General features: G+C 37.6%; 2 protein-coding genes across 3 annotated transcripts in view; one reads left to right on the forward strand and one right to left on the reverse strand.

The window, feature by feature from the left end:
* Positions 1-357: 357 nt before the first annotated feature.
* On the forward strand, positions 358-26,998 carry SLC24A5 (solute carrier family 24 member 5). The gene is made up of 9 exons (XM_025998664.2): positions 358-566; positions 1,269-1,448; positions 19,292-19,375; positions 19,466-19,569; positions 19,898-19,998; positions 21,702-21,985; positions 24,051-24,257; positions 26,066-26,167; positions 26,676-26,998. Exons 1-9 carry the CDS (start codon positions 383-385, stop codon positions 26,996-26,998), a joined length of 1,569 nt encoding a protein of 522 aa, XP_025854449.2. The 5' UTR covers positions 358-382.
* Positions 25,182-27,794, reverse strand: part of MYEF2 (myelin expression factor 2) — a 32,420-nt gene continuing 29,807 nt past the window's right edge. For both annotated transcript variants that reach the window (XM_072738467.1, XM_072738465.1), the window contains one exon: positions 25,182-27,738. In XM_072738467.1, coding sequence (XP_072594568.1) covers positions 27,575-27,738 — 164 coding nt within the window. In that variant the 3' untranslated portion in view covers positions 25,182-27,574. The remainder of the gene's footprint in view (positions 27,739-27,794) is intronic.

Here is a 27,794-nt window from a genome sequence, read left to right on the forward strand (position 1 = left end):
CATGCCAATCGAGGCAAAGAATTCACATACACCAGCCGCAGCAACTTCTTGGAGGGAGGGAGGGAGGGCTGGAGAGGGCAAAATGGAGGAAGTTGCAAACTGAGGTCAGTCCAGATCTAGAGAAAGTCAAAATCACAGCTACTATGAAGACCAGTAAATCAAACCATGCCTTAAAGAGCAAGCTGCCTGGATCTGCCCTCGGGGACTACTACAGCTGTATCACATGAATCTTCTGCTCTGCTCCCCAGCTCCCCCAGCCTCTCTGGAGCTTGGGGCTCCTAATCAGAGAAGCTTGTCTGGCTCCTTTCACCCTCCCTCCTGCACAGGCCTTGCTGAGATGTGTCCTGGGCAGGGCAGTGAACAGGAAGGAGAGACTCCTCACATGATCCAGCTTATTCCTCCCTTTCACCCCTTCCCAAAGCAGCACACTGCAGTAAGAGCAGAAATGCAGGCGGAAGGGGGCCAGCGGTGGGCAAGAAGAGCTCTGCTCCTCGCCATCCTCTGGGCTACTGCACACTTGCCTCCTCCAGGTGCCTCTCTGCTCCAGCGTGTCCCAAGGGCCACAGGTAGGTGGACACTGGGGTCAGCTGCCCCCGCTGCTGCTGCCACAGAGGGAGGGACGAAGGGACAAAGAGAGGGAGATCTCACTTGACTCACTTTGGCTTATGCTCGCTCCTCTGATTTTAAGCATTTGGAATAATTTCAAAGACTTTTGATCCTTCGAGTAAGTTCTCAAAGATAGCTCAGAAATCATTCATAGACATCATGAAGCAGGCAAGTCTCCAGTTTTTTATTGTTGGAGACTTTATCATGAAAGAGAATCTTCTTTCGTCTTAGAAATTCTCTCTGCAACAGTGGAGGATTCTTCACAGGCCTGTGGACAGCCTGGCCTCTGAAATGGGAAAATGAAATTGTACGGATAGTAGGAATCTTTCTCATCAGATATATAGTTTCTCTTTGAGGAGGAGGAGGGATTCAGAATTCCCTTTTGGAAATAAAGCAGACAAGGAAGAGTGATCTCATGATTTTCTTTTTTCTAATTCTTTTACCATCATCAGCTTATTTCATTAAAGCTCCTTTTTGGGCTCCAAAGATTATTTTTTTTAAAAGCTCTGCAAAGCTCTACATCATTTATACATTTTCACCAGGGTTCTTAAAATGCCACCCAGTTACTGCATACTTAGCGTTTTCTTAAGGAATTTCTCTTCATGGCCTTGGAACAAGTGACACAAGCATACTTCAAATTTTCACCTTCTTTTCCTTACCAGGAAATAGCACCCAATGTGTTATTTCTCCATCACTGGAATTTCCTGAAGGGTTTTTCACAAAACAGGAGCGCACAGATGGAGGCATCGTGATCTACTTCCTAATTATCCTTTACATGTTCGTGGCCCTGTCTATCGTCTGTGACGAGTACTTCCTACCCTCCCTGGAAATCATCAGTGAATGTAAGTGGCTGGAAATCTCCCCTAAAGCTTCCGAAATAGTTGTGCCACACATACGTGGCTGTCTTGAAAAACAGCTCAGCAACAATTTAGTCCATCTCAACTGGTTGCAGAGCATAGACTTCTGTGTTTCGGGGCCCTACCTTAAAAAAACTGGCCTGCATGTGGCTTTTCTTGGTAGTTAATGTGCAGCAGGGCATCTTATTTAAATGAGTACCCAGCAAGTATTATTATAATGACTATCTCCAGAAACTCTCTGTCTACTATACTGCCCGGCTGGCTGTTTGTGAGTAAACTGTTTCGAGTTTTCACATATGTGTATTTGGTGTGTACTCCTAAGACAAAGCATGCCTGATGCTTGCCACTTTATACTTTAAAAAAAAATGTTTCAGTTTTACTCTAAAATTGTTGAAAGTTTTTTTAAAGGTAGATGGTAAACAACATTAAGGACTATCCTCCCCCTTTACCTTTCTCAGCCTTCTGCTAGTAAGGAAACTAACCGATGTTTATGAACCAATAAACAAATAAATCCTGCATCCTACGCAAAGTGACCTCAGGCATCAGATTATTGTAAATTGAGTTTTACTAAAAATTAAGTTCAGTTACTGTTTTCTGAATGTAAGATCTGCTGGGCCAACCCCCTCTCTTCCATCCCTTCAGCCATGTGGATCACCCAGAAATCTGAGTACAGAGCTTTCATTGGTATACTGGCTTCTTAAAGTCAGGATATCAATGATGATTCATTCATGCCATATACAACAAAAGTGCCAGCAGAAGTTTCCAGTGTGTCTCCAGCTTGGTGAGTGGAGATGGCTGAGCATGCTCACCTCAGAGAATGTCAAAAGTAAGGGGTAGGCTTCGAACTGCATGCTCACAGGAGTGCACAGAAAAGGTACCCTCTTCCCCCACCAAACACACACACACACACACACACACACACACACACACACACACACACACACTGCTAGCATTTCTTCCCAGAAAGAGAGAGCTAGAACAGTAACTCTCTCTTTTCCCATGGCCCCAGACCCCTACCCCCGCTTAACTGCTAGTGATTTTCTCTCCTGTTCACTACATCACTGCAGTATCTTTAAGACCTAAAACAGGACCTGGCAAGAACACAGGCTCTCAACATGAAACTGTTTAAAGAAAAAAATTCATAAAACAGGTCAGCGTAAGTTTGTTATAGTTATTATCATTTAACATAAGTAGGTATAAAAACAGCCATTTTTATATTGACATTCCATTTTACATCACCACTGATTTTTTTTTTTTACTACGGATTAAATTACTTTAACATAGTATTTTTACTGAGACTGATGAAATGCAAGAAAAAAAGAAAGAAAAAAGTAAAATCACCTACATTTTCATCACTCAGATTCCTCACAGTCCCCATCTGGTGTATTTCCTTTCAGGCTTTTAGATCTTGCTATAGATAGAGTTTGAGTTTTTTTTTTCTTTTCCCTCATATATTATTCTGCACATTTCCCCATATTATTAAATACTCTTCAAAAACATAATTTTTAATGGTAGCATGATTTTGTAAATTACTTAAGTACCTCACACTGGGTTTTATACATAGTAGGTATCCAGTAGAAATGTATCATGATTTTTTAAAATTATTGATCTCTTTAGACATTGTGGGGTTTTTTTTTTTAAATTCTTATTCTAAGAAATGTTGTGCTCATACTTGTATAAAATCTTTGCAAACTTCTCTGATAATTTTTTGATAAAGATGTTCAACTATGCATATTTCAAGCTTTATTTTATACATTACCAAAAACACTTCACAAAAGGTGTACCAACTTAAACCTCCAGAATTGTGCAATAGTTTCCATTCCAGAAAACCATGAATAATAGCATTTCAAATATCTTTGCTAATTGCTTTAAAATGGAATTTCACTTTATAAAATTTGTATTTATCCTATTATTTGTGAGATTGAACATTTCATATTTATTGAAATTTGTGGTTTTGCTTTTTTTGCTTTTTTTATTCATGTTCTAATAGGAAGGGATTTGTCTTTTTCTTATTGATTCCCAAGACTTTTTTTTTTTAATATAAGGATATTATGGGGCAGCGGTTGGCTCAGCGGTTTAGCGGCACCTTCAGCCCAGGGTGTGGTCCTGGAGACCCGGGATCAAGTCCCACGTCAGGCTCCTGCATGGAGACTGTTTCTCCCTCTGCCTGTGTCTCTGCCTCTCTCTGTCTCTCATGAATAAATAAATAAAATCTTTAAAAATATATATATAAGGATATCATCCTTTTTCTAATATAATTGTTATATCCTATGCTTTTCCATTGTTTGCTGTTTGCATTTGTATTTTATGTGTTTATCCCATTGAAGTTTACAGATCTTTAAGTAAATTTATAAATATGTTCCTTTATGATTCTCCTTTTGGTTTTATACTTAGACATTTATCCCCAGGTCATAAAAATTGTCATATTTTCTTTTACTTGTAGTTTCTTTTTTTTTTTTTTTTTGACATTTCTTTCTTTCTTTCACTGAGAACTTGTTTTACTATAGGATGCATTGCAATTTTTTCAGAAAGTTGATCTTTTTTCATATACTAAATTCATATATATACACACATATATATTCATATATACATATGTCCATAAATAAATATATATGTGTGTGTGTATATATATATATATATATATATATATTTGTACATCTGCTTCTATAGTCTTAAACTTCTAATAATCTATTTGTTCGCCCTTGTGCCAGGACTGCACCTTTAATTAGAAAACCTACATACGTCATGTTAACTATACTAACAATATATTTTATGTATTTATTTTATTTTTTAAAATACTTATTTATGTTAGAGAAAGAGAGCTCAAACAGGAGAGGCGCAGAAGGAGAGGGAGAGAGAGAACCCAAGGAGACTTCATACTGAGCTCAAAGCCTGATACAAGACTTGATCTCATGACTCTGAGATTATGACCTGAGCCGCTGGGGCACCTGGGTGGCTCAGTCAGTTAAGCTTGAAACTCTTGAGTTTGAGGATTTTTCTGCACATGTTTTCTGCACATTTCCCCATATTATTAAATGTTGGTAATGGTCTCAGGGTTGTGAGATTGAGCCATGTTGGCCTCTGAGCTCAGCATGGAGTCTCCTAAGTTTCTGTCTCCCTCCATCTCTGCCTCTCCCTAACCCCCCGCCCCCCCCCCCCCCCCCGCCCTTCTGCCCCAGGCTCACACACTCTCTCTTTCTCAAAGATAAACAAATAACAAATAAATCTTTAAAAACAAAACAAAACAAAAGCTAAGAAATTTTAAATTCAAGGCACTTTGTGCCACCTTGAAAATCTCTCTTCCTGGAAAAGAAAAAGTCCAAATTTTTTTTTTCTTTTTGTTTTCACATTTCCAAACAATGACTTGACTAAAAGAATAAATTCATCAAGAATTTTGTTTATAAAAAATTGTCTTGGGAGTGGTAAATAAATAACTTTTCTAGCCCTGCAGAAGAGACTGCATTAAAATTTGGATTGCTACTTCAAAATAATCTTCATTAAGTGACTTCACTGAATATTTATGATAATGACTTCTACCAGGCCACTTGTGGAATTATTTTGAAACATCATCAGCAGACAAGTGAATCGCTCTTTGCTCTGAAATATAATACAGTAGCTATTATGAATGTGTAAATTCAGAACGTGGCCCACAATTCTGATGTGTGGGAGGTGCGGGGTGGGGTGTAGTCCCCCCAACAGGAAGCAATTCTGATGCTATTTACCCAGAGGATAGTATCAGATTCCAGACTGTCCCCTCCCTTGGTCCTCACTGACTCAGATGCCATTTGCAAGCCCAAATTATTACCTGTGCTTCTGACTGACTGGCTGTTGGGAGTTCCAATGACACCCTTTTTGGGTTTCAAATACCAGGCATTAGTCTGGGTTGTTACCTATACTTCTGACCACTGGCTATAAATCAGAGGTTCCCCCATGACCCCCTCCTCGGGTTCAAGTAATTTGCTAGAGTGGCTCACTGAACTCAGGATAAATATTCTCCTAACCTAGCTTACTAGTTTATTATTAAAGAATATAACTCAGGAACAGCCAGAGGTGGAGAGATGCCTGGGCAAGGTACTAGAAAAGGGAGCAGAGCTTCCATGCCCTCTCCAGGCATGTCACTCTCCCAGCTCTCCAAACCCCATCTTTTTGTTTTTTTTTTTATGGAGGCTTCATCACATAAGCATTATTGATTACATCATTGACCACTGGCAATTGGTTCAGCCTCCAGCCCTTCTCCTTTCTGTGGAGGCTTGGAGGTAGGACTAAAAGTTGCCACCCCCTAATCACATGGTTTGTTCCCTTGGCAACCAGCAGCCATCCTTAGATGGTGACCAAAATATACTTCATTAACATAACAAAAGACACCTTTGTCACTCTCCATATTTAGGAATTTCCAGGGCTTTGGGAGCTGTGAACCAGGAACTATGGATGAAAAGCAAATATATATTTTTTTATAATCAACAATATCACAGCCCACCTCCTGGTCTTCACACACATATCCCCCTAATGCCAAAACAATCATAGCAGTCAAAAGATACTGGCACAGGGGAGCACCTGGGTGTTTCAGTCGTTGAGCATCTGCCTTTGGCTTGGGTCATGATCTCAGAGTCCTGGGATCAAGCCCCACATTGGGGGTCTCTGCTTGGAGGAGAGTCTGCTTCTTCCTCTCCCTGTGCCCCTCCCCACTGCTCATGCACATGTGCGCGTGCGGGCGCCCTCTATCTCTCTCTCTCTCTCTCTCTCTCTCTCTCTCTCAAATAAATAAATGAATCATCTAAAACAAAAAACAAAACAAAACAAAAAGACACTGGCACATTACTAGACCCTCATTCACTCCTTAGTAACTAACCACCCAGTCCACCATGCCGGTCTAGATCAAGGGCAGCAAAGTCACTAGCAAGACCCTCTCCCTCAGTTCATTCCTGATCACACAAAGCAAGGTCACTCTGGCGCACTGAGTAGTGAGCTATTTTTATCACAAGCGATATGGCTGAATTCACTATTAATCCCAATTTGGCAGAGGGGGTGAAGGTACATCCTATCCCATGGGGCTCTCAGGAATTGTGACATAAAGGTTAAAAACATAGTTACAGTTTCCGGCTCAGCAATCCTCCCTGCTTCTAGCCCTTGTAACTACAAGGACCAGTGCATCTAGCAGGAGGTTAAAACAAACAAAACGAAAGTTGAGGTGATGTGAGGAAGAAAGAATATAGCAGCTTCCCTTCCCGCTCTTGCCCAGATCCACCAGAAAAAAAGCAGCTACCTCGTGGGGCCACACCTTCAGGACTCCTCATATTGAGGGTGAGCACACACTGGTGAAGACTTGTGAGCCAGTCCTTCAGGCGTTTTTCTTCATGTTTTCAATAACCAATGTTTCAGTCAACCACTCCAATTCTCTATCAAATTTATCTCTCTGCCCATTGTTGGATATTATGGGCTGTAAAATGTAAAAAAATCGTTCCTCAGTCTGAAGAAGTGATGGTCAGTAATCCAAATCCATGTAATATCTTCTGCTCCTGTTCTTTTGTAGTATTTTGAGCATTTGCATCTAACACCAGGGAAGCAAAGCCCAGTCTGGAGGCAGCGAATACTCCTGTCAGGACCCACTGGTAGCCCCCCAAAGGCCACCAGCATCAATCTCACTTGCCAGCTACATTCAGGACCTTCTCCCCAGGGAATCTACCACATAGCCATCCACAGTCTCCATCTCTCTTGTTGGTAGATAGAGCAGCTCTTATTGGCATTTTGTGCTTCAGAGGGTGCAAGAACAATGTGTCTGGTTTCAGCCCATCTTTGCACTACTGCAGACCCTCCTGTCTATTCATTTCATGGACCAGTCAGCCATCTCAAGGGAGCATACAGGGATATCTACTTATCTATTTCAATCGCCTTCCAAACTTGGAAGGGCATTCTTCTTATAGGCTTCTTCTCTAATACACCTTTCAAATGTTCAGAGTGATTTCCACAGGGTTATGTCTTATATGGGCACACCTTTAGTACTCAGGTTTCTATTGCCTTTCTAATCTGATCATACAGCCAGGCCAATGGACACTGTCCCAGAAACTTCTCTTCTCCACCCACTTCCCATTTTACCCACTCTTGCACAAAAGGTCCTCAGTGAGGGGTCAACCCAAGGGACCCTGGCCCCTTTGGGAATCTTTGACTCATCTGCCTGACCACTGCCCCAGGTGACTGCTGGTCCATTTTCTCATAGTAATCTCTACCTTCCAGTTTTTAAAATTTCCCAGACAGAGGTAAATACAGCAGAATTGTTTGGGGTCCTTTAATGGTGGGTGACCAATACTGGGTCCCACTGGCCCACAAACCTTAGGTTATGCTGCATTAAACTTTTGTTTATACCCCATCAATGTGTTCTTTATTCATCCCATTCTCTAGTAACCATCTAAAGATTTCCACCCTCCTGGGACAAGTCCCACCACTCTCCTCTTTCTGATTCCTTTGTTTTGTCCCTTTCTATATTTGCTTTGTTAATGTATTTTTTAATAACCTTCTAGAAATTTTTACCTTCTTGCAAACAGTCCCTTAACTGGTCAGGAAAGGGCACAGAACTTCCACCCTCTTTGCACCTCCACATATTCACCAACATGGGAGCTCTCCAGGAAGGTCCTTTTGGATTTCATGGAGACTTCATTACATAGGCACGACTGAATAAATCATTGACCATTGGCAACGGATTCAACCTCCAGTCCCTCTCTCCTTCCTAGACGCCAGGGGTGGGATTGAAATTTGTAACCCTCTAATTACAAGGCTGGTTCTTAAGTGGGACCCAAAAGTCATCTTGTTAACGTTAGCAATAGATTCCTTCATCACTGGGAATACTTAGGAAATTCCAAGGGTTAGGGAGCCTGAGTCAGTAACTGTCGCTGATTATATATATGGGAAATAATATTTTTGGTCAACTGAGTGACCAAATATATATTTCTTATAAATCACAATATTACATGGGTGATTGACGGATGCCCATGTTGCTGCTAAATCTTCTTCAGCCGCTAGGAATTGACCCTGGTCTTGAGTACTAAAAATCCTGGTAACAAAATGAGATAGAAATAGTACTGGCTCAATTCATTTTTTAAATGGCTATAAATTAATTCTGCCATTTCTCCTTTCAACATCTAGCTTGGTCTCATCCAAATTAGAACATCAACAATAAAAAACAATTTCCCTGGAATTTGTTTACAGCCACAGAAACTGGCATCAGAGAAGTCTGCAAATGCTTTTACACTTCCCCATAGTTCTTTGATGAGCATTGAGTTGTAATAATTCCACACATTTTGTCAACTAATAAGGATTAATATAATCCTGAAAACAGTTTACTGAAGCATTCCACAATGTGCTGCAGTGTTATTATTCATTTATATATTTATTTATTAGCTATTTATCATAAAACAATTATAGAAGACCAAGCATGGTACTAAATTAAATAGAGATGGTTTCATTTAGTCTTCACAAAAACCCTACCAAGTCAGGACTATAGATTATTGGTTTTACTGATGAGAAAACTGAAGCTCAGATAACTGCTTAAGACTACACAGCCTGGGTGCGCCTGGGTGGTGGCTTAGTCAGTTATGTGTCAGACTCTTGGTTTCAGCTCAGGTCATGATTTCATGGGCTGTGGGACTGAGCCCCACCTCAGGCTCCTTGCTCAGCAGGGGGTCTGCTTGAAAGATTCTCCCTCTGCCTTCCCCCCTCAACTCACCCCCACCCCTCCTTGTGCTCTCTCCAAATCTTTAAAAGAAAGACTACACAGTCTGAACATCGCAGAGCCTGCTCTCTCTAATGCCAACCTCCAAGAATGTTCTCAATTGCTGTATAATATTACACATCGTTATTTGAGGTTAGCTGTCATAATATGGTTGTTTTAGAAGAACTGTTCTTTTAAACAGTCTTAAATGGTGTTTTTCTATCAAGGGCACTGGAATTTTGACCAAAAGAATATATCAAATACCTCTTATTACTATGGAAGAAGTATACTACAAAATAAAGAGAATCTGCTGAATTCCTAAAAAATAAAAAAATAAATTAAAAAAAAAGTTTAGACTTTAGGGAACCTGTTGGAGGTTGTAAATTAATGTTATAAACACTTGCCCACAGTACAATAATTAGATTCTGAGGCCTAAGCATTTTGTCTAGGATTTCTATGAGTTCATGGGACCTAATCATCATGTATGATGCAATGACTTTCTGTAGGGTGCATACTCTGAGTCCCAACTCAGAACATGATGGGAGAATTGGCAGAATCCAGGCCCACCCCAACCCTATCACCCCATCACCCCCTCTTTAACTCACCAGCAATGGTTTGTTTGGTCAGCAGAAAGGTCTTCAGCAAGATGAAGACCAGAGGGGCTCAGGATGGGAGTTTCTGTGGAGAGGACGAGCAGGAGGTCGTGGATGGCAGAGCCTCTCACTGATACCCTTGCTGGGCCTTTCTCTGCCTGTAGTTATCTATATTGATCTGGCAATTTCTTCTAGAGCCACCACCACCTGCGGCTTCTTCCAGCAAGGATCTTTGCTTTCTCTTTGCCCTACTCACGATATCACAGAAGTCACACGGGCTCTCCTATCCGTCCCACATACCTCTGTTAGACAATCTGAGATATTTTGCTGTCATCTTAACTTTGTAGCACCCATACAAGAAAAGGCTGTTGCTATACTCTCTTCCTCTAATCCCATCTTCTTTCACATCTATTTAGGTACTATAGGAAAAGAGGTTAATGATGATTCTCTGAACATGGAGGAATGATGTGAAATTAATTCCACATCATAGAGGGAATAAAAATCACCCTCTAGTTGTCCAGAGCATTTTACCTTTGGTGAGAAGACCTAGTTTCTGAATTGGGAAATAGGATGAAGATTCAGGGGAAGGGGTTAAAAAGTGTCATCAGAGGTAGAATGTTATTTGAGCTCAATGGTAAAGAATAAACTTAAGGGAGCTCCCTCATCCCCACCAGCTGTGTTCCTCTAGACTCATACTTGGTGTATATGCTGAGGTGTGTGTGTGTGACAGAGACCCAGGGAAGGAGACAGTTCATAGAGCTGTGTGCCGAAACAGGAGGAAATATAAGTAAAATGCTTATACAACAACCTAGCATATACAGTAAACATTCACTAAATATTCATTATTACATAAGAACACAGACTATAATCCTTTACTCAGCAAAGATGGAAGCACAGAAGGTGAGTGATCAAAGTCAGTATGAGTATGTTTGGGGGAAAATACCAAATCTAGGGCGCATCTGCTAGAGCCTGAAAACTAAGTTTAAGGCAAATAAAGGAAGTACTACCTTCACAAGGTAGGAAGTAAGTTTATGAAACCCACTCTTTTATCTGACCTAACAATCCTTGTGGCAACTTTATTTTTTTTTTAATTTTTATTTATTTATGATAGTCACAGAGAGAGAGAGAGAGGCAGAGACACAGGCAGAGGGAGAAGCAGGCTCCATGCACCGGGAGCCCGACGTGGGATTCGATCCCGGGTCTCCAGGATCGCGCCCCATGTCTCCAGGATCGCGCCCTGGGCCAAAGGCAGGCGCCAAACCGCTGCGCCACCCAGGGATCCCCCTTGTGGCAACTTTAAATGATACCTCAAATATCTTTGGAATATTCTGTTTAGAGTTCCTTTTATTTCTCTTACATTAAAATCCGTACTATTTTATTCTATCTTTGGCAATCTTCCCTTGTTTAAAAAGTGACATCTTTATATTTCATTTAAATATAATATTTCATATATTATAAATTAAAATATAATGTAAACCATATTAGCTTATAGCCCAAATAGATGGTCTCTCATCTGTACAAGCAGTTCAGTTTTAGAAACAACAAAATTTCAGTATAAAGCCAAAATAAATCCTTTTTATGTATCCTTTTGGTAGGTAATGGGGCTCTCTTAAAGATATCTAACCACTGTTTAGAGCAGCTTCCTTTACCTTTTTCCAAGCTAACTACATAGAAATCTGAGGACCCTTTGGGACTGGTCACTTGATACAGCCCAAAGTCCACCATAATCTGGCTAAGACACTTTTCTTTTTAAAGTTACACTAACATACTACTCAGAAATACGAATCCCTCCATCATGCCAATCCTTTGAGGTATAACATGTCTTAAGTGGAAATTATCTTAATAAGGTATTGGGGAAACATACTTAAATAAAACATTTAATTTTTTATTAAAAATTTATTTGTATTCATTCTGCTTTGAACTAATGTTTGCCCATGTTCATTTCAATGCTATGTTTCAGAAATAGACAATAAGAAAGAAATGCAAGTTTTAATTCCACGTAGAATTGGTTCTAAATTGATAAAATTGAAAGAGAGCTGAATAATTCCGTGAGTGTGGCATTTGGATAGCCTACAGTTTCAGGGGATTGTTTGATTCTTAATCCTCATGAAATTTACAGAGGCAAAGCCTTCCCAAAGAACAAAGAATCTAAGAATAGTGCTTCCTCCCTGCCACAAAGACACTCATCCTCCTCTCATGAGCATTTTCATCCTGTTTTTCTTTCTGTTTTTTTTTTTTAAGATTTTATTTATTTATTCATGAGAGACAGAGAGAGAGAGAGAGAGAGAGAGAGAGAGAGAGAGGCAGAGACATAGGCAGAGGGAGAAAGGCTCCGTGCAGGGAGCCTGATATGGGACTCGATCCCGGGTCTCTGGATCATACCCTAGGCTGAAGGCAGCGCTAAACCACTGAGCCACCCGGGCTGTCCTCATCGTGTTTTTCTTTTCTCTCTAAGTTGTGGCTTCTTTGGATTGCACCTAAATCTACCTCAGGTGTCTGGATCTAAATAAGTGCCAAGTCGTCTGGGTGTATTACCAAGATGCTACTGCAGAAACAGGCAATAATAATAATAATAATTGTAGTAGTAGTAGTAGTAGTAGTAGTAGTAGTAGTAGTAGTAGTAAAGCCATGCATTAATCTCTTCACTTTACCTATATGGATAACTGAAAGAGGAGCTTTCTAGAGTAAAAAAGAGCTAGGTGCCCATCCCATCTCTGCAATTACTACCTATGTGACCTTGGGCAAGTTACGGAGTTAACACCGAGATAACTGTAAGGTCTGGAGATAAAATGTCTTGTGCATATGTTATTGATAGGCTTAGAGCAGGTGGAAATTCACTATAATACTATAGGCTGGGGGTTGGTGGGTGTCCTAAGTGGAATCAAGCCTTTTAAAAGCATTATGTAGGGTTTCAGCATTTATTCCATCAGAGCTCAGAAAAAAAATGTGAAGTGGGTAACTATAAAAAACTCAAGATGTTTGTATTTATTGTTTAAAAAACATCACGGAATATATATATACACACACACACACACACACACACACACACAGTGCATTGAGAAGCTAGGCATTTAGTCCAATGATGCTAAAGCTTTACTCAAAAAATTTCTAAAAATATATTTAAAATTAATGTCAGAACCAGTTTTGCAAATCATAAAAAAAAAGCCAGTTTGCTGTCACACTTCATTTTGGACCCAAAATAAAACTACACAGAATGACTACCATCCAAGTCACTAGAGTTGGGTCTGAATGACCTTTGATCAGTTCCAAAACTTAAATCCAAATCCATTCACAGAGCATGAAAATTTGCTATCACTGGAGACTTTCTAAAATTGTGCCAGAGGATGCCAAATCACATATATATAGCTTATGCTTGTAAGTCTGTTAAAATATGCATCAGGAAAATGACTGGAAATACATTAAAATGATAGCAGTGGTTAAAACACAATGGTAATCCCCTTCTATATTTCCACTCTATCTCCTAAATTTTCAATAACGTAGGGTTTTTTTAATTAAAAGAAACTGATTTTAACAATAAGAGTATAGAGTCTGAAAGCACAGAATCTATGTTCTATATTTTGATAAAAATTGATAAAATTAGGAGATACCTCAAAGATCATGTCATCCAATACTCCATTTTATAGATGGCAAAACACAAGTCTTGTCTGAATGACTTGTCTGAAGTCACATACTAAGGCAGGGCCAGAATACAGGTCTCCATTTTAAACTCTTCCTACTATATTATATTTCCAAAAGAGAGTTTTCAAAAACTGTTATAAGCTTTTCAACACGGCATCAGAAAAGAGAACATGCTTAAGAAAAAGCCTGATGAATTTTGGTCCAAGTCGTGGTCCCCATGGACCACAGCTCATTATCATGAAGTTGCACTTTATATAAACAATGTAATGACATCTAAACCTATAAAGAAAACTCACCTTGAACGGTTCTCCTATATCCTGAAGGAAATGTGATTATTTCTTTAGAGTAATAAAGAGGAAAAAAGTAATAGCTCTGGGGGGAATAAAACCAGAAAAATTTATCTTTAATAATAAACTATAGCAGAGAGAAATGCTACCCAAAGGTCAGTGAAGACAAAGTCACTCTATTCTAAAGTTCAAAGGTATAAACCATTTTACAAAATATGCTTAGAACCTTAAGATATAACTTGTTAAAATATCTTTGAAATTTTATACATCCATCTTTACAGAATCTTTCCTTTCATAACTCAATTAGAGCCCAGTGAATAGCAACAAGCTTTATCGTTACTGCCTTTTGATAGTGGAAGTGTTCAGAAGGGCCACTTATTTTTCCCACCTTGCAACAAACAGCTCAATAGATCACCTTTTCCCTCCTGAGATTGAAGTTTTCTAATGAAGCGTTCTTCAGCTAGCATTAAGCAAAGATTGGTCATACACTCTTCAGCTGCACCAAGTTTGAACATTTAGTTCAAAATAAAGCATTTTGTTTTTTCAACTTCATCCACATGAATGATCAGTTCTGATCTGATTAGAAAATTCATGATAATATCCAATATCACTAAATTGATACATCCTCTGGAATATGCTGGAAAACTTCCAAAGTATCCCTGACTCCTGGTAACTATTATTTCCCCTAGGAATGACCAGAATGGAGGTAGTTATATGCCCATGCCAAGAATCAGGGAAGAAAATAACTCAGTCACCCATCATGATATAATTGGCTTGCCCGAGTGCCATTTTTATGTTGTGTTTCTGTGGTGAAATAGAAATAGCATTGGATTTAGAAACAACAGACTCAGGGTTTATGCCTTAACTCCTCACATCGAAGGTCTTTACTATCCATGTAACTGAGTTACTTAACTTCCCGGACCTATGTCTTCATAGGTAAAATGGAAATACCACCACTCATATCTGAGGATAACTGAGATTTTTAAATTATGAATATGAAAGTGAATTGTATACCATGATAGTAAGATATCATTTATTTCATTCCTAAAATGAAAACAGTTAATTACAGAGCAATACGCTTTATCATACTATATTTTAAATTTTATGGCCAATTTGTCTTACTACACATCACAGGGATGGATGGATGGATGGATGGATGGATGGATGGATGGATGGATGGAGAGACAGATTCTAACCAGCAAAAGAAATGTTATGAAATATGTTCAACAAAACAGGACCTCTCTACCTTCAGTCATTACTGCAACATGTTCATCAAGCAACATGACCAAAGGCAAAACAGTGAGGAATCATTCTACTATCCTAACAGAACTTTTCACAACAGAGGCCTAAAAGGTGGCAAGAGAGCTCAACCTCCAGCTAGTTGGGACTCTGAGGCCAAACAACCCCAAGACAAAAAAGATAACTGGGGCTGGGATCATTGACAGGCAGTGTGTGGATGACTTTCCAAGCACTTCCCATATCTTTCAAGATAAAGGCCAAAATCCTTGCTAGGATTTACAAGTCCCTCATGATCTGGCCACTTACTACCTTTCACCTTATCACCTACTGCCATCCCTTCAGACTTTTTATTCCAGACACACCAGCCTTTTTCTGTTTCTTGACCACCCAGGCTGGCCACCACCGTGGAATCTTTGCACTCACTCCTGCCTAGAGCACTATTACCTCAGGTTCAGGAACACCTCAGGTATTGCCGGTTTGGTTCCAGACCACCACAACAGTGCACAAATACCACAAATAAAGTGAGATGAATGTTTTGGTGGCCCAGTGCGTTAAAAAGTTATGTTTATATTGTGTGCAATAGCATTATGACTGAAAAAGATGTTCATACCTTCATTTTAAAATACTTTGCTAAAAAAATACTATTATCTGAGATGTCAGTGCTGGTAGAGGGGCCTGCCTCAGTGTTGATGGCTGCTGACCTTGGATGGTGTTTGCTGGGGTGGCAGTGGCAATTTCTTAAAATAAGACAATGACCTTTGCCACACTGATGGACTCTTCCTTTCATGACCAATTTCTCTGTAGCGTGCAATGCTGTTTGATAGCAATTTACCCACACTAGAATTTCTTTAAAAATTGGGAGTCCATCCTCTCAAACCCTGCTGCTGCTTTATCAACTGAGTTTATGCAATATTTTCAATCCTCTGTTGTCATTTCAACAGTCTTCCCAGCGTTTTCACCAGGAGAGGATTCCATCTCAAGAAACCACTTTGCTCAGCCATAAGAAGCAACTCCTCATCCATTGTAGTTTTATCGTGAGATCGCAGCATTCAGTCACATCATGAGGCTCTACTTCTTATTCTAGGTCTCTTGCTATTCCTACCAATTCTGCAGGTACTTCCTCCACTGAAATCTTAAGCCCCTCCCTCAGTTATCCATGAACGTTGTAATTAACTTCTTCCAAACTCCTGTTCTGTTGGTATTTTGATCTCCTCCCATGAATCATGAATGCTTTTAATGGGATCTAGTATAGTGAGTTCTTTCCAGAGGTTTTCAATAAACTTTGCTGGGATCCATCAGAGTAATCATTATCAATGGCAGCTATAGTCTTACAAAATATCCTTCTTATAAATAATAAGACCTAAAAGTTGAAATTACTTCTTAACCCATGGGCTGCAGAATGGATGCTGTGTTAGCATGAAAACAACACTCATCTCATACATCTCCATCAGAACCTTTGGGTGACCAGGTGCATTGTCAATGAGCAGTCATATTTTGAAAGGAATCTTTTTTTCTGAGCAGCAGGTCTTTTTTTTTTTTTTAAAAAAAAGATTATTTTATTTATTCATGAGAGACACAGACTAAGAGGGAGAGGCAGAGACATAGGCAGAGGGAGAAGGCTGCTCCTTGCAAGAAGCCCGATGTGGAACTCCATCCCTGATCGCGGGATCACAACCCCAGCTGAAGGCAGGCGCCCAACCGCTGAGCCACCCGGGCGTCCCTGAGCAGCAGATCTTAACAGTGGGCTTAAAATATTCAGTAGACAATGTTGTAAATAAATGTGCTCTCATCTAGGCTTTGTTGTTCCACTGATAAAGCCCAGGCAGAGTAGATTTAGCATCATTCTTAAGGGCCCCAGGATTTTCAGAATGGTCAATGAGCACTGGATTCAACTTAAAGTCACCAGCTGCATGAGCTCCTAACCAGAGTCAACTTGTCTTTGCAGCCTTGAAGCCAGGCTTTGACTTCTCCTCTCTAGTTACGGAAGTCTTAGAGAGCATCTTCTTCCAATAGAACACTGTCTTCACTGAAAATCTGTTGTTTAGTGTAGCCACCTTCATTAGTGATCTTAGCTAGATCTTCTGGATCACATGCTGTACCTTCTACATCAAGACTTGCTGCTTCACCTTGCACTTTTATGTCATGGAGATGGCCTCTTTCCTTAAATCACATGAACCACCTCTAGTGGTCTCAAACTTTTGTTCTGCAGCTTCCTCACCTCTCTCAGCCTTCACAGAATTAAAGGGAGTTAGGGTTTTGCTGGATTAGGCCTAGCTTAAGAGTATATTGTATCTGGTTTGATCTTCTATCCAGACCACTAAAATTTCCTATCAGCAATAAGCCTGTTTTCACTTTCTTACCTTCTGTGTGTTCACTGGAGAAGCACTGGTAATTTCCTTCCAGAACTTTTTCCTTTGCATTAACAACTTGGCTAGCTATTTGACAGAAGAGTTGTTACCTTTTGGAGCATCTCTGCTTTCAACGTGCCTTCCTCACTAAGCTTTTATCATTTCTAGCTTTTGATTTAAAGTGAGAGATCTGTAACTCTTCCTTCTTTCCCTTGAACATTTAGAGCCCATAGTAGGGCTATTCACTCTCCTGGTTTCAATATTGTGTTTCAGGGAGTAGGGAGGCCTGAAGAGAGGAAGAGACAGCAGAACAGTCAGTTGGTGAAGCAGTCAAAACACACACAGTATTTATCAACCAAGTTCATTGTCTTGTATGAGTGTGGTTCACGGTGACAACAAACAATCCCAATAGTAATATCGAAGATCTAACAACAAATTTTGCTTATCGGTTTCTTTTCACTAGAATTAAAGTTCCACAAGAACAGAAACATTTGGCTGTTTTTTCTGCCATATTCCTAGCACTTAAAAAAAGCATCTGGCATAGTACTCACAAAGTGTAACAAGTAAGTGAACGATAGCCAGATGTTCCAGTTCCCAATGACTACTTAACCAATCACCTCCAAATTAGTGAATTAAAACAACAGTCACCATATTACCTCTCACAGCTTTGAGGATTTACTGGTCTCAGTTGGTAGTTCTAGCTCGAGGTCTCTCATGCAGTGTAGAAGACTGGAGTTATCTGAAATCTCTCTCCCTTTCACATGTCTGGTGCCTGGGGCAGGGAGATTCAAAATTTGGGGGCTGAAATAGTAGAGGTGCCTCAGGCATCTCTTTCTGTATGGGCTTTTCATGAGGCATCTCTGGTGTCTTTATGTGGTGGCTTAGGGCTCTAAAGCAAAGGTCCCCAGAGAGAGAACGGTAAGGAAGTTTTGTCACCTTTTATATCCCAGCCTCAGAAATGTCATGGCTCTGCCATATTCTGTTAATCAAGTCAGTCACGGGAGACATAAACTCTACTTTTGGGTGGAGGGTGGAGGTGGAAAGGGCAAAGAATGGAAAAGTCCTCGAAAATCACATGGATGCAAATATTGTAGCCATTTTTGTAAAATACAATCTGTCACACCACCAATAAAAAAGCCTGCTACTTCTATAGCCTACTTTTTAGTCTACCAGTAAAGCCTGGTTGGGGATTTCGGATGTGACCTTGTCTCAGCCTCCCCAAAACAAGGTAGTTTTTCAGCATGGCTTTCTCTTTTCCTTCCCATAGTAGATCCCTTAGCTCTAAAACTGAAAAAAGCCAGAAATATTAAGACTCTCATCCCAGCAATCACTGAAGATAATGGATTTGCATGCTTGTAAGTCTGGGGGATATACACCAGCTATTTGAATGGTAGTATTTTCTTGTATTTCCTACTCTAGAGCAAAGTCTTAATGGCTGTATGTTTTAAATCAATAGATTCTAATTATACAATAGTAAATCTTATTTGGTTTCTGGTTAACTAATTTCCTCTCATTTATGTTGACAAGGTTGGAATTGCCAATTTGTGAATCATCTCCTTTAATTCAGGTTTGCTTACACATTTTAAGAACTACCAATGTTCACTTTTTCCTCCTCTTTCAAACTGGATTATGACTCCTGAAATACTTTATTTTCCCAAATCTTATTGGAGCACTGTTGACAGTGTCATTTTAAAGCAGTCATGCTGTCGCTATACACCTACAAGCTGCGCAGCTAGGAAGGAATCTTTTCTGGGTGCCACGAAATCTAGTAACTTGGCATTTACAGTAAATACCAAGTCAGAGCATAGCTCCAATAGTCCCTGGCCTCTCTCCCTTTCCATGGAAGTAATGAATTCATTGAGAAAGCAAGGCACTGGATTCCTCTAATTTTTTAACTGCATGTTTTATTTTTCCAGTTTGTCACTGTGAGTGCTTTTCTGTGAAGCCGTAGATTTGAATATTTAGGTATAGGGACATACCCTTTCATTTGCCACTTTAACATAATTTTATTTGTCTTCAGCCCTTGGATTGTCTCAGGATGTTGCAGGTGCAACTTTTATGGCAGCCGGTAGTTCAGCTCCTGAGTTAGTTACTGCTTTCCTGGGTAAATATTGCTTCTTATATTTTCTGCTTACTCAATGTGATTTTCTCTTCAAGTCTAGTAACACTAACTTAGCAATTAACTTGCTCATAGGTGTATTTATCACAAAGGGAGATATCGGCATTAGTACCATCCTTGGATCTGCAATGTATAACCTCTTTGGCATCTGTGCAGCTTGTGGCTTGTTATCTAACGTGGTATGTAAGAAAACGTCAACGTATTTATTGTCTTGACAAACTATAAACTGTTTATAGTCTAGAACAAACAAGGCACTAGTAATGTGTTCAATCAAATTTATTAATCAGTAGAAAAACATGTATTCCATTTAAAGTTAACCCACAAATAGCTCTTGGTCAAATTTATGAAAACCAGAGTAGGTTTTGAAACACAATTTTTCTTAAAATTCCTTTTTCTCTAAGCAAAATGCAAAAGATAACAATATTTAACTACATACAATTCCAGTATTATGCTAAGCATGTACTCAAAGTTACAGTGTAATGGAAACAGTAAATTGTCATTTTACAGGTCTCAACGCTATCATGTTGGCCCCTATTCAGAGACTGTGCAGCATATGCAATTAGTGTAGCTGCAGTTCTTGGCATAATATTCGACAACCAAGTTTACTGGTAAGCTTGAAATAACCGTTACTCTTATGTAAAACACAATTACAGAGAGGATTTTATGAGATTCCAATGGTTTAGCAATGTTTTCTTCAGAAATGTTATTTCAGTCGCTTCTCAATTACCTGCCACTTCTAGAACATTTTTTCATATGCCTCTGAGCTAACTTCCTCATCACAGTTGCCAGTTGGGTTTTTCCCTTCTTTGAAATTTCTTTAGTCATGTCAGTTTCCTTGTCTCACTAATCACTGGATATTACCAATCTTCCTTCACCCCACTGCCTGTTCAGAAAGTCTTCCCTTTGTCTACTAAACCCCATCAGTTGGGTCTTTCATCTATTGGGTTGTTTACTTTGCCTTTGTTAGAAGTGCTCATGGTCACAGGATTGGAGAGAAATTAGGGAGGAAGTAAATTTTAAAATCTAGATTCTTCCAACTTTCTAATGTTCATTTAGCAAAAGGAAGTACAGCCTTCTTCCTCTGAGAATTAACAATATTTACAGTATTAACAACTGTTTGCTTTCTTTGTAACCTCCCAGTATCTTGCCGTTTCAAGAAACTGAAACAGAGACTGACTCAGTGGGTAGCTAGTAACTTTTTCAACTAGTAAGAACCAGGTATCTACTAGGCGTTAAAACACTATGCTAGGAATCATAAAGGACAGAGAAAAATGTACAATGCACAGCCACACAGGTTGTGCACTGCACAATGCCAGAGGATACCAGAAAAATAGAAAACAATGTAAATGGCACCCTTCTGGAGAACTACAACTTATCAACCCTGCATAATACCTGCTGACGAGAAACTTAAAATCTAGCAGGGAGAACAATTTCTAAATGAATCATCCTAAAATCTGGTCTGTCTTCCGAAGAAAGACCAATGGATATAGCAAGGATCCTTCTGAGACTCAGCAGTTGTCTCTATGGAGACAATGACTATGAGTATCCAAGCTTATACTCCCTCCATTAGGGAAATCAAGAACTCTGTGCTTTCAGCTGTAGCAGAAATTCACTGGTTATAAAATAAAAGGTAAATGACAGGTTCAAATGTAATGGTATTAGCTAATCTTAACTCTTTAGGAAACCAGGGTACAGGGCAACAGTTCTCAGTGCCTAAGGTACAATTTTATTTTAAAGACTATCCTCGTTTTCTTGTATAAATATAAGCCAAATTCAGTTACATCAAAATTAAAAAAAAAAAACTCAGTAAATTGAGAAGTCCCAAAGCCTCATATATTCTGAATATTTTACATAAAATTCTTATACCAGATTTGAATAGACACAGCTGAAATGAACTAACATTCTTTTATAATCACTATACATTTTGGGGGATGTTTGCTGCCAATGAACTGAGATGAAGAATGCCCATCATTATTCATTAACTTTTATTCTGAAAATCCACAATTATTTTCAAAGCATTTTTTATGCCTACCATTGAAAGAATCTCTAAATAAAGATGAGTTTATAATTCTTGGTTTTAGTTGAAATGTAGAAAGGATTGTCAAGCCTTCATCAATAAATTTCCAATAATGCTGTACCCAAGTTTGGACAAATCTTAGAAAACCAAAATATATCTAGAAATGTTCTTTGCTTATTCTATTGCTATGCCAGAAAATTATTAAGCAGGTACTGCTCAAAAGCTATTAATTCTTTAAAAAAAAAAAAAAAAACCTTTGTTTTTAATTTTAAAACAAAGTTTTCTAATTTATAGGTATGAAGGAACTTTACTGCTTTTGATATATGGATTATATGTTTTGGTGCTGTGTTTTGACATTAAAATTAACCAATATATTATAAAGAAATTCAGTCCTTGCTGCACCTGTCTTGCTGAAGCTATGGAGGAGAGAAGTGAACAACAGCCACTGATGGGATGGGAAGATGAGGGTGAGCCATTCATCCGTCGGCAATCAAGAACTGACAGTGGGATATTTTATGAAGAGTCTGGCTACTCTCAGCTTCCTTTAAGTTTACATGATCTAAGTCAGGTTTCTGAAGGTAATAAGCCCATCATGCCCACTAGTAAGTCTATTCACTAGAAATACTTAAGAATCTCATTTCAATTCAGCAATTACTACACACACTTATTATGTAAAACATACCGTGGAGATTCAGAAGTGAAGAAGAGGTGGTCCTATCCTTAAGAAACTTCCAATGCTGTATGGAAAAAAGAAAATAGCTAACATATGAAGGTTTAAGTACAGGAAAGAGAAAAGTGTAACTGTAGCTCCTAAATGGGACAGATTGTATAAAATTTGATGGCTACACAGGCATGATTATCACAGAAAAGGGAACATTTAAACTGAGCCTTGTAGAATTGATCAGATTTTAAATGATGACTTGATTTATGACCAATAAGTAACAGCTACGAAGTTTATTATGTAAACTATGATGTAGAAGGGGTAGAAGGGTAAAGTATGTTCTGTAAATTAATGCCAAGGAATTAATATATGAGCAAAAGGCCTATTCATGTACTAGCATACCTGGAGCACAGAATGTACACAATAAGGAAGCAGGGAAAAGGTAGATAGAGATAGAAAGAATAGGATAGGAAGAGTCTTAAATGCTAGTATACAAGTCTCTGCAGGTTTATGAAGCAGGAAAATTAGAGGATTAAAGAAATGGAAGTCTGTAAGAAGCTACTAAAATAGCTGATGTGTTTGGTAGATGCCTAGATAAAGGAAAGCAGGAATAAAAAAGACAATGCAAAGGAAGTATCAACCAAGACGAGGCAATAGAAGGACCAGAAAAGGCCAGGAAAGGGAAAAAGAGAAAATTCTGAGGCTTTGTTTATGATTGAGAAAATGGGAACATCACTTGGAATTTAAGAAAAAGGAATGGTATGGGAAAACATTTGAGTTTTAAGTATGTCATTTGAAGCAGTAGCAAAACATTTAGATATTGAGTAGAAGTCAAATTCATCTATGGCCAGAAATAGAAATTTATACGTTAGCTTCTTACAAAGTGGTTGTATGAAACAGATTCTAAATTTACCTAAGTACATTAGGAAGGGAAGTTATTCTAATTTACTACCTAAAAAAATTAAACAAAACTTCTTCCCTTCTTACAAAAATTATACTTTTTAGCCTTTCAAGTGGTACATATTGCTAAGTTGAATTTTATAACAAGAAATTCAAAAGGACCATTCTAAATTTTTTCATTACACTGAGATTATACCTAAAATTTACTTGGTGGCCCATTGGCTGAGGCTTGGCAAAATTTTTTATGAGTTATTTTACTAGTATTAGTTGTAATATAAATTTGATCCAATATATGGGTACATTATTTTGTAAATGCCATGCAAATTTTAAATGATTTTAAAGTGAATGCTTATTTTTATCGAATGTATTATTGTCTTCCACTAACTTAATAAAATGTACTGTATAAAGGAACATACTCAAGTTTTAGAAGTTATATTGTAGGTTTCATGCTAGTTGCTATTTTCTTAAAGGTTCTTCATAAGAACTGTAGTGAGTTCTAAATTTAGTAAACTAATGTTAAGAGAGAAATATGAAGCAAGCCTCCAAAATTCACTTACAATGAAAATTAGAATGGAATATTCAACTTAAGAAAAAGATTATGCTATAATTATTTTATATGTCCTAAGTATGTATGCATTGTCTTATACATAGGGCAGGCTAGAAACATCAATACTGAGGAAGAAAGACAAGTATAATAGTTATAATAGGTAGAAGTCAGGTTAATACCATAAAGCAAAAAAAGTTACTAAAAATTACCATCCACACTGTAGAAAACCAAAAGAAAGTCCAACCAGTAATTCATAAACATTACGTCCAATATATTTAGTGGATGACCCAAGATTTTCATGGATTTAAGGCCCCAAAACAAGAAATGCTGAGTATAACATTTTATACTGTCTGCCCTAAAGTCTCAATTAGTTTCTTTTTGCCAGCAATATCAGTAATGAGGTATTCAAATGTTTTAAATAGCCTCTTAAAAACTGATACAGCTAATTTATTTCAATATAGCTTTCTAAATGGACATTTCCAACTTAATTGGCCATTTGAGAAAACTCAGAATCATTTATTTTTTTCCTCAACAGATCCACCAAGTGTTTTCAACATGCCTGAAGCAGACTTAAAAAGAATTTTTTGGGTACTATCCCTTCCTATTATTACCTTACTTTTCCTAACCACACCAGATTGTAGAAGAAAATTTTGGAAAAATTATTTTATGATAACCTTTTTCATGTCAGCACTGTGGATATCTGCATTTACATATATCTTGGTTTGGATGGTCACAATAACTGGTATGTATCTTTAGTACAAGATCAAAATTTATAAAGAAAATAATCAGTTTTATAGAAGAAGAAACTGCATATATTCACTAAAAGTAATCTAGTTACAGAGGAAATTTCTATTTCAGCAAAGACTAAAGATATAAAAAGATAAAATATTAATATACCAACAAGATCAATTCAGGGTTTGTAAGTTGCATATTACATTATCAACTATATTCTCAGTATTGTATAGGCCAGAGTTAAAGGCCACGGGATCTTCTTATAAATGAAATTAAATACACAGGATCTCTCTCTATTACACTAATAATTAAATCACACTGTATGAGGTCCACAATACTCTTTATACTGAATTCCATTCCATAATGAAACATAAGAAAGGAGCCAGCATTTTGAGATAACAATGTGAGCTCACTGTTTAACTGGATTGCATTTCATTTTGCTTTTTAATATGGACATATAAACAAACTATGAAATGGGTGAAAAGGGCATAAAATAAAATTTAAATTTAGGTTCTACTATCTTCATGATTAAAAATTCAATCTTACTGCTTGGCCATAATCAGCTCTAGTCCCACAGAATTCCAAGGAAAAAACTGAATATAAACATAGGGGAAAAAAATAAAAACTTCTCCCAAAAAGGTTAACTTGGGCATATCAGAGGTGACCCAACTTATTGCCTGTGTACCCAAACAACCAAGTCTCCTGTTTTTGCTAGTGAAGTTTTACTGAACATAATCAAACCCATTCATTTAATTCATTTATACATTATCTATGGATGCTTTCACACTACAGTGGCAGAGGTGAATATCTGCAACAGAAACCATATAGCCTGCATAGCCTAAAGTAAGTACTACATGGCCCTTTGCAAAAAAAGCTTGCAGATCTCTGACTTTTCCCAAGTTAATATATGACTTAGAATAGCATGCTAGCAAAATATCAGAATATTTCTTATTTTTAATGAGAAAGATGAAAGAATCCAATTAGCTTACATATTAAATCTCTCCAAATTTTCTCAGCCAGATATTTGACAATAGGAAATCAGTTAAAGAGCAAAATCAAGCAATATTATAGAACAGCCCCTAAGATGATAAATACTAGTGTTACTTATGTACATATGAACTCTGGCAAACCAGTAACAAAAAATTAACAACCATTATTACAATTCCAATATCAATATATAAAGCATGCAATAAACAGCTACTTAAAAAACATTCTAAAGTAGTTTTCAATTGCAACATTAAAACAGTAGTTACATGTACTTTTAACTTCCCTGATTATGTCCCAGAATGAACACATTTCTGTCAAATATTGAACTGATACCAAATTTAACAGAATTAATAAATTGGGACCATAATGTTAGGAAGACTCAAGTAGAACCCTATTTTTGTTTTCCTTTTTTAAGGTAGATCATCAAAGTAGGACTTAAAAAACATGTACCATCTTAACACATTTACAGGTTAAAAATAGCTAAAAACAATTTACTTAATCCTGATCACATTAAGAGTTTGAAAAGGACCGATCTTATTAGCATATATTAAGCAACAGCCTTGATGAGATAACAGTGAACATCCAAACCTTCTGTAAGCATACCAGGGTAGAAGAATTACTCTTTAGTAGAATTCTATTAAATATCTTTGGCAGTCATTAAAAATTAATGATACCTGGGTTTTTCAATTTACCAATCTTATTCAAATATTTTGCTAGGTAAAGTCTAAGTACATATTAGTTGTGAAATCTAAATGTGCCTGTTTTCTTTTTGTTGAGAAAGGAATTATCTGAAATAAGATCTGCAACTTGTAGTATCTCTGTTTATTACAGGGGAAACTTTAGAAATTCCAGATACAGTAATGGGCCTTACTTTATTAGCAGCAGGAACAAGCCTGCCAGACACAATTACAAGTGTGCTGGTTGCAAGAAAAGGTAAGAACTAGGCCCCTCAAGCTGCAATGCCCATTCTTCAAGACTGGCTATTCTGAAATACACTGAGCAAAGGTACCTTTAAAAGATATTTATTTCCTCAGTTAACATACTTTTAAGAAAAAAAAAAAAAAAAGAGTGACTCAAAAGGAAGGATTTACTATTTAATATCAGAGTAATTTCACTAAATCTAATCCCCCAAATAATATTTATCTGAAATGTGCATTAAATCATAATTAACCATATTAAATTAGAATGAAAAGCAACAAGTAATCTATAGACCTTATTAAAAAAATGGTTTAATAAATAAAGATAATTATTATTAAATAAATGTTAAGACTTTAAATACTAACCCCCCAAATTAAAAAATACAAATTCAGTAAGACTTTTGTTCTAATATAACAATTTTCCAAAACCAACAAACAAAAAAATTTTCCAGTGTTTTTTTATGAAGCTTATTAATAAAATACAGTATTGGTGTGCACATTTTAACAACATGTTTTTTCTGCAGGCAAAGGAGATATGGCTATGTCTAACATCGTGGGATCCAACGTGTTTGATATGCTGTGCCTAGGTGTTCCGTGGTTTATTAAAACTGCATTTATAAATGCATCAGCTCCTGTAGAAGTGAACAGCAGAGGACTAACTTACATAACCATCTCTCTCAACATATCAATTATTTTTCTTTTTTCAGCAGTTCACTTCAATGGCTGGAAATTAGATAGAAAGTTAGGAGTAGTCTGCCTGTTATTATACCTAGGGATTGCCACATTATCAGTTCTATATGAACTTGGAGTCATTGGAAATAATAAAATAAGAGGCTGTGGAGGGTAATATTAATAGTGTTATGTGGAAAATGTGAATGATGGGAGAGGGAAGAGAAGGAAAACTCCACTTCTTCATTTAAGTCAAATAAAAAAGATCCTGAACTTTAGAATCTAAAACTTACTTACAGTAATTCTTTATCACCAAAGAAAAGTAATTTAAAACCAACCCAAATCACATCCTAATTTGCCTGAGCCCTTTCTTTTCAAGGACAATTACATATATAAAACGGAAGTTTTGAAAAAATCACCTACGTTTTACCTTACAATAAGTTGATAAAAGCTGAGGAAACTTGAACAAACAAATCCCACTATGTAGTAAAGTAACAAGAAGAAAAATGGCTTATTTCATTAAAAACAGTATAACCATTCATTTGAACTGAATGACCGACTTGCTGTCTTTAAAAACCCAAACTTGAGATTAACAAAAATCACAGTATATTTCACACTATACTGTTAAAAGCTGGTGGGAGATTTAAAAGTTCATTTTTACAGCTTTTGTAAGCATACAGTATTACTAAAAAATGACTTTTTACTAGGAGATTCAGCAAAACAGATGTAAGAATGTTCCAACCGTAGTTTGAAATTATGCATTACGATCCAGGCGAACATCAATTTCTCTGCCACTGATTTTTATGCCATTCATTATTCTGCAGGCTTTTTCAGCTGATTCTGGGGAGTCAAATCTGACCGTTCCACAACCTTTTGACTTTCCATTCTCCATTTTTATTTCTGCAAACATTACATGACCTGTAAAAGAAAAATTATAGAATTACTAGTCAGTTTAAATGGGTTTCATTTCACTT

The sequence above is a fragment of the Vulpes vulpes genome, chromosome 15, assembly GCF_048418805.1.
Source record: "Vulpes vulpes isolate BD-2025 chromosome 15, VulVul3, whole genome shotgun sequence".
Classification (NCBI taxonomy): domain Eukaryota; kingdom Metazoa; phylum Chordata; class Mammalia; order Carnivora; family Canidae; genus Vulpes; species Vulpes vulpes.

Bases quoted from the DNA above. Each gene is read 5' to 3' on its own strand.
- SLC24A5 (XM_025998664.2), top strand. From the start codon at position 383: ATGATCCAGCTTATTCCTCCCTTTCACCCCTTCCCAAAGCAGCACACT. The intron at 567-1,268 runs GTAGGTGGACAC...TTTCCTTACCAG, and splicing joins GCGTGTCCCAAGGGCCACAG to GAAATAGCACCCAATGTGTT. The intron at 21,986-24,050 runs GTAATAAGCCCA...TTTCCTCAACAG, and splicing joins TCTAAGTCAGGTTTCTGAAG to ATCCACCAAGTGTTTTCAAC.